Source organism: Canis lupus, chromosome 7, assembly GCF_048164855.1.
Source record: "Canis lupus baileyi chromosome 7, mCanLup2.hap1, whole genome shotgun sequence".
NCBI lineage: Eukaryota > Metazoa > Chordata > Mammalia > Carnivora > Canidae > Canis > Canis lupus.
Window position 1 is genome coordinate 45702743 of NC_132844.1, and position 13765 is coordinate 45716507.

At 39.1% G+C, this 13765-nt stretch overlaps 1 protein-coding gene across 1 annotated transcript in view; it reads left to right on the forward strand.

Annotated features, from left to right (window-relative positions):
- LGSN (lengsin, lens protein with glutamine synthetase domain) overlaps positions 1 to 4461 on the forward strand; it is a 29933-nt gene extending 25472 nt beyond the window's left edge. Inside the window, exon 5 of the mRNA XM_072832477.1 lies at positions 3049 to 4461. Within this exon, the coding sequence (XP_072688578.1) occupies positions 3049 to 4248 (1200 nt within the window). The 3' untranslated portion in view covers positions 4249 to 4461. The remainder of the gene's footprint in view (positions 1 to 3048) is intronic.
- Positions 4462 to 13765: the final 9304 nt, after the last annotated feature.

A 13765-nucleotide genomic window follows, 5' to 3' on the forward strand; every position in this document is an offset into this window, starting at 1 on the left:
ATTATACACATAATTAGAGGCAGAGCTGGGATGTTCACCTGTGATTCTTCACTTCCAGTTCCTATTCTCCTCCTCCTCCTTTTCCTCCTCTCCCTTTCTCTCTTCTTTATTTTCTCTTTCTTACTGTACCTACACTCTCCAGCTCAGCTTTTTAAAAATTATTTTATTTTTCAATAATCTCCACAGCCAACATGGGGCTCAAACCCACAACCCTAACATCAAGAGTTGCATGTTCCACTGACTCAGCCAGCCAGGTGCCCCCAGCTCAGCTTTTTTTTTTTTTTTTCAGCTCAGCTTTTATATTTCTTTTTATTCTTTATTTGTGCTAAGTATCCGTTCTTATTTTTTTTAATTTTTTTTATTTATTTATGATAGTCACAGAGAGAGAGAGAGAGAGGCAGAGACATAGGCAGAGGGAGAAGCAGGCTCCATGCACCCGGAGCCTGATGTGGGATTCGATCCCGGGTCTCCAGGATCGCGCCCTGGGCCAAAGGCAGGCGCCAAACCGCTGCGCCACCCAGGGATCCCAGTATCCGTTCTTATTAAAAAAAAAAAACAAAACAAAAACAAGATTGATTTCTTCTTAAAACAAGCCACCTACTAAGAATAGAGGAAAAGACTGCTGTGTAATTGGAAAAAGCCAAATTGGGAAACTCTGATGGTATCTACTTTTCAAAGAAAATTTATCAGGTGCCTGGCACTGTGCTAAGTCCCTTACAAACATTAGCTGATTAAAACTTACCACCAACTTATATTGTCTCTGTTGCATCAAAAGACTAATTTCTATTTAAATTATATACAGATAATGTGGATTCTTTCTATCTTTGATCTAATCAAAACATGATATATTAGAATAGAATTTATAACTAATTGTTTGGTGGCTTTCACTGTGGTCCAAATTTCAGTTATCATACAGATTTGAGCTATTTTACATGAGTTTTTATTGAATCCCTGGTGAGCAACATTGGAGTGTAAAGTTGTCCTAGTGCTTTGTACTTAGAAACACATTTTAAGGTAACTTAATTTGTTGTCATGAGCAAGACATGTTTATATATATTTCCCACTACTAATAAAGAGTGGTTTGAATTCAGAATGTCCAAAAAAAGAATAAAGGAAATTACAATGTTAAAAAAGAGTGCTCAGAAAAACACATATTAAATAGTTTGAAGAATAAAGTGTGACTTTTTCCTATTCTTTATTTTTACTTTTTTTCTCTCTTTTTCCTATTCTTTAAATATGTGAAAACATAGGGGAAGGAAATGGTAACAACCGTTCCCTATTTTTCACACCCAGGTGAATACAAACACAGATTTCAATTGTAGGAACTTTTGGAAGTCTCATGAATAAAATACATTACCCTTCATTTTAGGAATATATAGAACTAACATACAGATTTTCAAACTAAAAAACTGAAAAGTAGGGAAATAACATTACTTCTTGCAGTAGAAATTCAAATTAAAAGATTTCATACTAAAGTCCTCTAGAATTCTATAATGCTTGTGTGTGTATGTGTGTGTGTGTGTGTACAGGTCCCTGATGGAATTGAAAAAATTAAGCAGGCTCTGAATAGTGCTTGACTTTCTCAGCTTTATTACTGGTAAAATCAGGATTATATCAGCCAAGTCAAATGACATTTGAAAGTCTATGTATAGATGGTGGAAAGTAAAAGAGGTCATGGGTTACGGTCAAAGGCAGAAGAGTGACCAGTAGGTTATCTCTGTTAGTAATAGCTCCTCTTTGGTAGCCATACTCTTTGAGTTGGAGGTAACATAAGAAACAATTTGGCTTACAGATGGTTAGTGTGTTTTATAATATACATTGACATTATGGGAACCAAACTTTATAGTTAGCTTTTTCGCTACCATTAATATAACCTTTAACACATGAAGCCTTGTTCTATTATGATACAATTTCTAGAAATTGTTTCACATGTCTGCTAAACTTTATAACCTCATCATATCCCTGTTGTCTGGTACATAGCAAAAGTTAAATAAATGACCAAATCCACTAACCCCAAGAGGTATATGGCTAGAAAGTGCCTTAGCAAGCATTGAGTCTAACACTTGTTTCACAGACATGGAAGATGACATAGTCCAGTGATTTGCTTAACTTCCAGCAAGTAATTAGTGAAAGAGCTAGAGCTAGAAGTCAGATTTGATGACACCCAGTTCATGGTTGACTTGAAGGCTACAACGTTTTGGATCTATAGCTTTGAGGATATAGGTCCACACTCACAGGCAGTTTCTGGGACCTTGAGGCTGTGATGTATTCATTCTTACTGAGTTGTAAAAGTGAATGAAGAGAGGAGTGCAGCTTTCAGCAGATCTGGCTCCTCTGGTGTTAGGATGACTGTCGTGTGTGTGCTAGGACTAACCACAATCAAGTCTCTGGGAAGGACTGAGGACTCTCAGTTAACTATAGGGATTACAATAGAATAAGCCAAAATAAAACCTCTAAAGTATTAGCAACTATGCCATAAAATAAAAAGTGTTTTCAAAAAGACTAGGTAATAATCATTTCAAATAATTTCACAAGGCTTTACCTATGTCATTTGCTATAAAGACATTTTCTTTATCTTTGTACCTTCTATTTATGACGCTATTTTCAGATCTCAAAGCATGTAAAGATTTGAAGGCTAAAAATATTAAGAACTGTTTATAAAAGTAACCTGGGGGGTTATTTTAAAATATTTTAAATTTGGGGGCCCCTGGGTGGCTCAGTCAGTCAGGTGGCCAACTCTTGATTTCAGCTCTGGTCATGATCTCAGAGTCCTGGAATGAAGCCTGTATCCGGGTTCTGCATTCAGCAGGGATTTGGCTTGAGGATTCTATCTCTCCCTCTCTTCTCTGCCTCTCCTTCCCACTATTTCTCTCTCAAATAATTAAATATATCTTTAAAAAATAAAATACTTAAAATTTATTTGATATTAAGCTAGTGTTAACCAACGGATGTTAAACACATTTTTCCTCATTAGCAATGTTCCCCCCCCCCCTTTTTGTTTGTTTTCAAGTTTCAAAATCTGATTGCTCTGTCTTTTCATTTCTTTAGGAAAAAGTGATCCATGGTGTTTGCATGCCCCGAGGTTATCTTGAACTGATACCAAATCCTAAGGATGATGAAGTGGATCACATAAGAGCAACATGTTTTAATAGTGACATAGTCCTAATGCCAGAGCTCTCAACCTTTAGAGTCTTGCCATGGGCTGAGAGAACTGCAAGAGTGATATGTGACACATTCACTGTGACTGGCGAGCCTCTTTTGACTTCCCCAAGGTACATCGCAAAGAGGCAGCTGAGCCAGCTGCAGGACTCTGGCTTTTCCCTGCTCTCTGCCTTCATCTATGATTTTTGCATTTTTGCTGTGCCTGAAATTATCAATTCAAAGACCATATCTTTTCCTGCCTCCACATTGCTAAATAATCATGACCAGCCTTTCATCCAGGAACTCGTTGATGGTTTGTATCATACTGGAGCGAATGTCGAGAGTTTTTCCTCCTCTACCAGGCCTGGTCTGATGGAAATCTGTTTTTTGCCCGAATTTGGCATCAGTTCAGCTGATAATGCATTTACCCTCAGAACAGGTGTCAAAGAAGTGGCAAGGAAATATAATTACATCGCTAGCTTTTTCATCGAGACTGGATTTTGCAATTCAGGAATTTTGTCTCATAGTCTCTGGGATGTCGATGGGAAGAAAAATATGTTCTGCAGTAGTTCTGGAATTGAAGAGCTCACGATCACGGGGAAAAAATGGTTGGCAGGACTCTTGAAGCACTCGGCCGCTCTCAGCTGCCTGATGGCTCCTGCTGTCAGCTGCCGAAAGCGTTACTCCAAGGAGAGTAAAGACCTCAAGGAGAGCGTGCCTACGACATGGGGATACAATGATAACAGCTGTGCTTTTAATATCAAGTGTCATGGTGAGAAAGGCACCCGGATAGAAAATAAACTGGGCTCCGCCACTGCAAATCCTTACCTGGTGCTGGCGGCGACTGTCGCCGCGGGCTTGGATGGACTTCAAAGCAGCGATGGTGTCCTGGCCAGTCCAGGTGACAGCACGGACTTGTATCCGTCAAAACCTTCCGAGATCCCCTTGAAACTGGAAGACGCTCTTGTGGCGCTGGAGGAAGATCAATGTCTGAGACAGGCCCTGGGGGAAACGTTTATTCGCTATTTTGTTGCCATGAAAAAATATGATTTGGAAAATGAAGAAACAGATGCCGAGAGAAATAAATTCTTAGAGTATTTTATTTAGGATAGAACCCTTAACTATTCTTTTGGAGATGTGACTTTTACTTAAGTAGCTGATCTCCCAGGAAGAAAAGATTGGATTTTTATCATCAACAACAAAAAGACTACCTATGCTTTCGCTCTTCTTTGTCTCGGTGGAACACTTGACAGATGACATGGGACTGCCGAGAGGATTCTGGTAGTAGAAACAAACAATAAAGTTGTGGTGCAGCTGTAATATGCAAATTTCCCAGGTCTCGTTAGTCAGTCATCATTTCCTCTGTGTATGTTGACCTAGATTGAAACCTTCAGTTATTTCAGGCAACAGATACCTTCACACAATAAAAGAGTCTTAAGAATTACATAGCAAAATTTAAACGACTGAAAAAAAAAAAAAAAAAAGAGAATTTCAATCATGCACATACATTGTGACTGCCAGGGAGAAAAAAATGCTTACTAATGCAATCTCACTAATCTCAACATATATAGGATGGATGCTCTATTTCCTGCCCTTCCCCCATCCTTCTGAAATTACCCTTCCTGTCAGCTAAACTGCAGATCATGAGGGTTAGGGTAACACTCTAGGGAATAGAGCCCGCAAAAGATGGAGTAACAAGGTGGAAGCTCTGCTTTGTGGAGCAAATTTTGCAAACATCATTGTGATCTTTCCAAATAATTGTAAAAAGTTATCAAAAGTAAGTCATGATGGCAAGTTAGCAGATAGTTTCATGTTACATCCCTTCTTTTTACCCTTCATTACTAGCTCCTGAAAGGCCTAGAAAGTTCAAGGCTATACTGTCCACAAGAAACAAACTCAGAAGAAGTAAGATTTGATGGGGAGCAATGAGGTCAAATATTTGAAAGTCATGAAAATTTTTCTTTAAACAATATCTCATATAGAACCCAGATATAAAACACAGGTGGAATGGGTATGTGTGTGGGGGTGGGTGGGCTCTTTGGGGATGGATGGGCTCTTTCTTCATGCTTTGTTCTGTTCTTTGAAGCTAAGATTTCAAAGACACCTGTAGTGCTTTGTGAAGTGTGAGAAGAACTGCCTATATAACCAGGGCTATGCTTGTGGCTTAAATTTGTATTAAATGACTGGTTCTGCTGCCCACAGAGGTTGATATGTCCCAGAGAATACTAAATGTTCCAGACCTTCATTTGAATGAGATAATATTGGAACTATCACTAAAGTTTAGCTTCTTTGGGGAAAAATCTAAAATCCACTGACTAGAAAATGAAAACCCTATTCTCCTGCTTAGAATCAAACAAGAGATTTTATTGTTCAATTAAACCTGACAGTGGTCTTGATTTAGATAGCAAACACAAAAGCAGAGGATTACACTTGGCTCAGATCCTCCTATTCAAATTCATAGTACCCAGTAGCTTAAATAGTAAAAGTCATCTGTCCTTTACTAATCATTCCCCTCTTTTCTCCTTTGAGCAGAGATGTGTTTGAATACATAAGAATAATGTTCTTGGTGTATTAAAAGGTAGAGGAAAAGACAGCGCAGGGCAGGTGGGGAAGGAAAGGAATCTGCCTTGAAACGTCTGAGAATGAAATCCCACACATTATGCCATGGGAAGGATAGTAGGGAGGAACGAACCCCATGGCAGCTCACTAGTTATTTACTATATCCATTCTCCGTCTGTTCTCAGGAATAGTACCTAAATGTGTCAGTTGGGAACACACTATGGAAAATAAAAATCACATTTCTGAGTTCCCACTGTGGCTGAATGTGGTTGTGTTATTAGATTCAGGCCAAAGAGATGGAAGTAGAAGTGTTGTATGGAAGCTCTGGGAAAGTTCTTTAAAGGACAGATACTCTATTTCTTGCCCTTTCTCTGTCCTGCCTTTGCCCTTCCTGTTGGCTAACCTGCAGGTATTGTGGCTACAGTAATGCTCTTGGGAATGGAGTCCACACATTATGGAGTAACAAGGTGGAAGCTCTGCTTTGTGTAGCTGAGCTCTGTTTGCCTACATTCAGATTTTTACCTGGAAGAGAAAGAAACTATCTCCTTTAAGGCACACTGATTTGGGGTCTTTGTTATTGTAACAAAACTTACTTTCCTTCCTACTTGTGAGTGTGACTGTGTGTGTATGTGTACATGAGTGTTTGTGTCTGGGTGAATGTGTATGTATGTGTGTGTGGAAAACATTTGAGGAGTTTGGGGATAAAAGAATAAAGATATAAGAAACAGTGAAAGACCACTTCCTCAATCTCCCTCTCCCTCTTTTTTTCTTTTTGAGAGAGACAAAGAGAGAGAGCAATTATGCACTAAGGAACAGGAGGGAGGGACAGAGGGAGAGGGAGAGAGAGAATCTTAAGCAGCCTCCTGCTGACAGTGGAGCTGATCATGAGGTTCAATCCCAGGATCCCGAGATCGTGACCTGAGCCAAAATCAAGAGGCAGTCACTTAATTGACTGAGCCACCCAGGTGCCCCTCAATCTTTTCACTTTTTGAGAAGAGAATCTAAATTAGAGGGATACACACATGTAAAACAAAACAAAACAAAACAAAAAACAAACAAACAAACAAACAAAAACAAACCCTGTGCTGACTCCCACCCTAACAGAGCTGTATAAAGACCCCAGTGGGAAAACAAAACAAAACAAAGCAAAACACCCTTGTGGGGCCTTCATGAAGCATAGCTAGCGCTTTGGCTTGGCTTTTCCACAACAGATAAAAGATGTTATAAAAATTCTGCTAATCAAGTTGTTTGTAGCCTCCTCCTCTTACATTATATTAGCATAACTTAAAAAACACAATATTCAGGATGGCAGTGTGAGGGAATTATGTAACTAGCAATAATACCTTCAGCGTTAATTGTACCACAATGAGTTGACAGAAAATATTCAGCCGTGTGTTACCAATCAATAAGTTGATGTGACAATCTTCACAGAGACTTCCCTTAGGTGTGTGCTGATGTGTATTTTTGTTCTGTGAGGTAAACCCAAAGTAAACATGGGCCAGGAGTAAAGCTTAGGGCTAAAGAAGAATTGGGTAGATGTAAAAATTCAATTATCTGTTTCTTTTCTATTTCCTTTATCTGTTCACAAGCTTTCTATCTCAGAGGGGACTTTTTTTAAAAGATTTTTTTATTTATTCATTTGAGAGTGAGAGAGAGCACCAGAAAGCATAAGAAAGCATGAGCAGGGGGAGGCGCAGAGGGAGAGGGAGAAGGAAACTCGCAGCTGAGCAGAGAGCCTGAGTGGGGCTCCATTTTAGGATCATAACCTAAGCCGAAGGCAGATACTTAACCAACCTAGCCACCTAGGCACCCCTCAGAGGGGACTTTCTGCTGATGCTTCTACCTTTTTAGTCTAGGCAAGAGGGTGAGACACTCACTCAACAGCATTTATTTAGCACATTTTGTGTGCTAAGCCTTCTGCTGGGAGCCAAAGTACCAGGCTAGACCCAGAAAAAGAAGATGAGCAGACAATGAAAATGTGTTGGATCTGTGTATGTTCAGCAGAACAGAATCTTTTTTTTTTTTTTTTTGGTAGACCCAATGCTGAAAAAATCTATTTGGACGGCTGCTTTATGGCTTGAAAAGGATGCTTTATGAATCTCTTTACAGAAATTACTTTCTTATTTTCATTTACTATAATTGTTCTAATCAAAGCTTAGGGGAAAATGTGATTACTGAATTTAAAGTTGGTTATTAAATGAGTATACATAAGAAATGTAAATGAAAAACTGTAATGTTTTAAGACTAGAAACTAAAACATTAGTATCATAGTAAGAAGTATCTATTTTCAAGGACACTTTATGATCTAAAATTTCATTTTACAGTGTCTGAATAATAGCAAAGCTTGAAATGATGATTTGAAGGCAATGAAAGATCTAAAAACTTTAATATGAATAAAAATTGAAAGTGCACAGTAAGGTCTGAACTTATCAGCAATGTACAACAGTTCATTAACATATCTCCAGTCTCCTGTTTAACAAAATAGACTTACCGATATGTTTTCCATGTAGGTATTATTGGACAATACCTTTAATCCTAGGTTTCCTACTACAAGTATCTCTAAACATTACATATATGCACAGTGCCCTACATCTTCCGTTAAAGTGTTTTTCATGTTGCCTGTAGTTAGCAGTTTATGGGATAGATTTCCTAAGTAGAATGTGAGTTCCAAGAATGAAGGGCACAGATCTTATTCATATTAGTGCTTATATTTCTTATTCCTTGCAGATGTTCTGGAATTCAATAAATGTTTAATCAAGTAATCAATGTATATAGCATCAGCATAAGTTCTATGCTTGTACAGTATGATACTGTCACACATGTTCACATGTCCAGAGAGAGTGAAAAGTAGAAATGGAGACAGCTGAGAGAATCAATGATTTGTGGTTGGTTATTGCCCTGAAATTTCTTTCTTTCTTTCTTTTTTAAAGATTTTACTTATTTATTCATGAGAAACACACAGAGAGAGGCAGAGGCAGAGGGAGAAGCAGGCTTCCCATGGGGATCCCAATGTGGGACTTGATCCCAGGACCCTAGGGTCATAACCTGAGCTGAAGGCAGGCGATCAACCACTGAGTCACCCAGGCACCCAGCCCTGAAATATCTGCCATTAGATGAACTTCTTTAGCTTCTCTATTTCTAGGAACTCTTGAGTAAACAATTTCCTCAGCTTGATGTGGAGTCGTCAAACACAGAGAGCAGAGAGGAGTGGTTATGCTTTTTGGCCACATCAAACCCTTGTGTAACTTTCTTCTGTTTATAGAATTTCTTTTGTCTCCTCTCATCCAAGCTAGAAGTTAGAACCTCAACTTTCCTGTTTTTCTGGCAGCCATGGTACAGTGTCTTCCAATCAAACACAATCATTTACCCCTCATGGACTCCACTCTAGGTAAATCTGAGGAGGCAGCAGTGACAAGTGGTAGCCTCCTGGGGTGGCATTGGTGGTACTGTTCCCAGTGACAGTGGCTTTGGAACTCTGCACAACAGTTGGTATACCTTCTAAACCTGCTTTTCTTACCCTCCCAGATTCTGTGACTTACCTAATATCTCTTAATAAATTCATTTTCTGCTTAAAATAGCTAGAATTTGCAAAAAGACTGGAAAACAGTACATAAGGATACACAAGGAACAAGAAACTTGGGTAAGAGGAAAAAGGATAATAGAGAATGCTCCCTAATTAGAAGAGTAGGAAAAATTCAATATTTGTATTAGATTTAGATTAAACAAAGGTCGACTAGGCTGCTTATACATGCATCATGCTGGCGCTCTCTCATTCACTGTCTCATTTGATGGTTTCTACAATTTCATGAGCATGGTGTGCTCATCATTTTAAGTGTAAGAGTGGCAGGATTCAGAAGTTAAGTGAGGCAGAACTTTATGCTATACTCAAATGTCATTTCCTACACAGTTCCAGCCAAGAACAATGCTGAAAATTAAGCTGCACATCATATTTCAATTTTAAGGCTTTGGAGCACCAGAGTGCAAGTAGGTACTTAAATAAACGTACCTTTCCTTTTTGTTACTATATAGTTTAATTTAATGTCATTTCATTGAGTTTTAGTCAATATGTTCGACTATAAATAAATTTCAACAAGCCAGATGTGGAATTGTTCAGGTAATGAATAGCTGATACCTCTATCCAGGCCAGAAGATCTCATCGCAGAGGAGTATCAGCTCACAACAGTATCTAATTCAGAACTTTTTTTCAGAGAAGAATAGTAATTCAAGCCTTAAATAGTTTTATAATTTTTTGAACATAAAAACACCTGGTTGAAGTTTCTGACAGTCCTGGGAATTTGAACTGAAATTATTTTGTTCCATCTTCAGAGATATCCTTTGACAAGTGTTCAGCATTCACCGAGAGCATAAAAGATTTGATACTTTTCTCTGGCTGCTTAAGGAATAAAAGATAAGAGAAAGTACATTAGGGATCCCTGGGTGGCGCAGCGGTTTGGCGCCTGCCTTTGGCCCAGGGCGCGATCCTGGATACCTGGGATCGAATCCCACGTCGGGCTCCCGGTGCATGGAGCCTGCTTCTCCCTCTGCCTGTGTCTCTGCCTCTCTCTCTCTCTCTCTGTGTGACTATCATAAATAAATAAAAATTAAAAAAAAAAAAAAAAAAAAAAGAGAAAGTACATTGATTTTTAAAAACAGTCAGCTTACCTGAAGGGAAAAGGTGTAAATTAAGGTGAAAAGAGAATCGGCTGAGAACCTGGCACACAATGGGGGAGCCTTTTCTTTTTTTTCCCTTTTTAAGACTTTTATTTTCTTTTAGAATATGATAAGTTGATTAGATGATCATTTAATCTTATCTGGAAAGCAAAGAAATGTATAACTCCAATTAATAGCTGTGCAAAGATAGAGCTTTCAGTATATCATTCATTGAAAACCAACGGATATCTGTTGATTGGACATATATGAGGGATTTACTGAATAAATTGTTATGTGGTGGAGAACTTTGCAAAAGTAAGCTAGAGGGCGGCAGTGTACCATCAAACATTCAGTATCGGTGGCTCAGAATTCATCACGAAACCTAATATTAAACATGAAAGTAACCAGATCTTAAATGAATGGAAATTGAAAAAAATGTATTAGAAATACTAACAGCAGAAATGCATTTCCAATCACATGACTTGCATTTGAATATCTTCAGGTTAACAGATATTAAGTACAGGCTCAATATCGGGGCAGGGTGGGGGAGAGAAGAAAAGAGCATTGGAAGGATATATTATTACTGACACTGAAGAGTAGATTCAAGAGCCATTAGAAATATGAAACCATGGAAACATTAGCTTCATTATGTGAAGCCTGAAATTAATCCAGGTTTTTAAAATTCTGGATGACTCTGCAATGGATTTGGAATAAATAGTTCTGAAAGGGACTAAAGAAGAAATGTTTAATATTTAACAAGCTATGAAAGGAATGATAAAAAACCTAGCTATAATTTGTCACTTGTTTGGAGGTTCACTTCAATGAATCAGATTATAAAAGCCTCTAAAACATCTACAAATTAAGTAAATCCCGCAAAGTGCTAGTTTTCTTTCTGAGATCACTAGAAAACACTCATGCCAACTCACCTTTTACAAGGTAAATCAGAAATTATGATACTTTAGTGTCAGAAGTGAAAAGAAATGGTGAGATTTCAGCATATGTGCTGCTGAAATGAGCAAAAGATGGTGAGATTTTAGATTGTTATTGACTTAGATACTAAACAGTATTTCTTTTTTTTTCTTTTTTAAAGATTTTATTTATTTATTCATGAGAGACACAGAGAGAGGCAGAGACATAGGCAGAAAGAGAAGCAGGCTTCCTGAGGAGAGCCTGATGTGGAACTTGATCCCAGAACCCTGGGATCATGCCCTGAGCCCAAGGTAGATGCTCAACCACTGAGTCACCCAGGTGCCTCCTAAACAGCATTTCTATCTAACTTTTTAAATGATTGTTTTTGAGAGTCTTTGGTACATAAATTACTGAAGAGAAAGGTGTAAAACTGAAGGGGAAGGGCAACACATGTTTCTCTCTCACCAAGAATTTTCAACTTCACTGAGAGAGTAAGACATGTTTATATATGTCTATGGACTGAGGACAGGTATGTGTTGCAGAAGAGAATAAAACAGCATAGAGGAGAATGCCATTGAGGAAGCAATACTAAAGTCTGTTTGTTTCTTGTCCTTGACTCCAACCTCGTTCCCCACTGGATGGCAGGGGTTATAGGGTTCCGTGTCTCCAGGACGTGCAGAAGGAAAAGATGTGTGGCTAGGAACAAGAGAAGAAACAGCTCTTCCACAGTTGCACTTCCTTCATCCCTTGACAGAGAACTGGCACTACACCTCTGCTTTGCCACGTAATGCAAGAAGCATCTCTTAGATGTTCTCAGGATCCCACTCTTCTGGTCTTCTCAGGCCCTAATGCTACCGGTCACCCCTTTTCTACTCCATCTCCTGTATGGCCCATTCTTGATGTTTCTTTCCCATCAGAATATAAACATGTTGATGCATTTCCAATGTGTATAATACATGCACACACAACCTGAGAGGAGAAAAAACAACTGTACCAATCCCAAGAACCCTTCATACTCTCCTTTATTATTATTATTATTATTATTATTATTATTATTTTTATTTTTAAAGATTTTATTTATTTATTCATGAGAGACACAAGAGAGAGAGGCAGAGACATAGGCAGAGGGAGAAGAAGGCTCCCTGTGGGGGGCCTGAGGTGGGACTGGATCCCAGGACCCCAAGATCATGACTTGAGCCAAAGGCAGATGCTCAACCACTGAGCCACCCAGGTGCCCCTATACTCTCCCCTTTAAACCAAATTTGTTGATTAGGTTATATACCCTTGCTCTTTCTACCTGTTGTTATTTACTATTGTTATTTACTCCTGACAATTCCATACCAATCTACTCCAACTGCTCTCACCAAGTTCAATAGTGACCTCTCTCCCTCTTGTGAGGCCCACTAGCCATGTCTTCTTTATGTCTCATGACTGCTAGGCAGGCAGGATTTGACATAGCTGACCTCTACCTTTTTGTGGAAATGCTTTTCTCTTGACTTGTAAGAGGCTCTGGGTTTTCTTCTCTCTCTGGCCACGTCTCAACCTCCTATGACCCTCTGTCTTCTGTCTGATATTTATTGTTGGTTATTACTATTGTTGATTTTTATTATTCAGGATCCTTCTCCTCTCCTTGTTCTAAAAACTGTCCCCACAACATCCTATCTCTATTATTGATATTACTTTTTATGAATTAATGCTTTTGGTTTGAAGTAACAGAAACCAAATTGAACTTGATTAAATGAAAGGAAAGTTGTTTTTTTTTTTTTTTTTTTTTCCTGGAAGAGGTCGAAGTGTGCCTCATGGGCCATGAGAGCTTGGGTGCAGCTTGGTCCCAGAAATGGGTCTAATTAGGGACCAAAGCACTGCAGATAAACCAGGATGTCTCTGTGCTCTCTGTGTTTCTCTTTATGCCAGCATTATGCTTTCTCTCTTGCCATAGCCTGGCTTTCTGTTTCTGTCTCTGTACAATGGAGAATGGCTGCTGGGACAATAGACCAAATTCATATCTTTTATGTGCAATAAGCACCTGCCTATAGCTGGACTTTCCAGTTCCAATTTCAAATTGGCTGGTTCAGTTGGCCAGTGTGCCCACTCCTCCTGCAGTTAACTGTGGCCTGCGAGGGAGAAGTCAGAGTGTACAAACGTGGCTGCTTTCTCTATTACAGCATGGGTGGGACAGAGAAGGGGGATCCTTACAGGATTACATGAAAACCCAGTGAGTCCACACTAAGTCCCATCTCCCCAGTTGCCATCTACAAGCAGATGACTGCCAAAATGATTTCTCAAAATGCACTTCCACTGGAACGTCCCCCTGTCATCTCGAGCTCAGTATCCAGTGTTTAACTCATGACCTTTGGCCTAAAAATTTACCTATCAGTCCCCTGCTATTTCTTCAGTCTTTGCTGACCTCCTCCTAGGAGAAGGCCCTTGTCATGCCTGGTTACTGGTCATCAGCTACCATCCATAGTTTAAGCCCAAGAGGCCTGGTAAGACATGTGATCTCTTC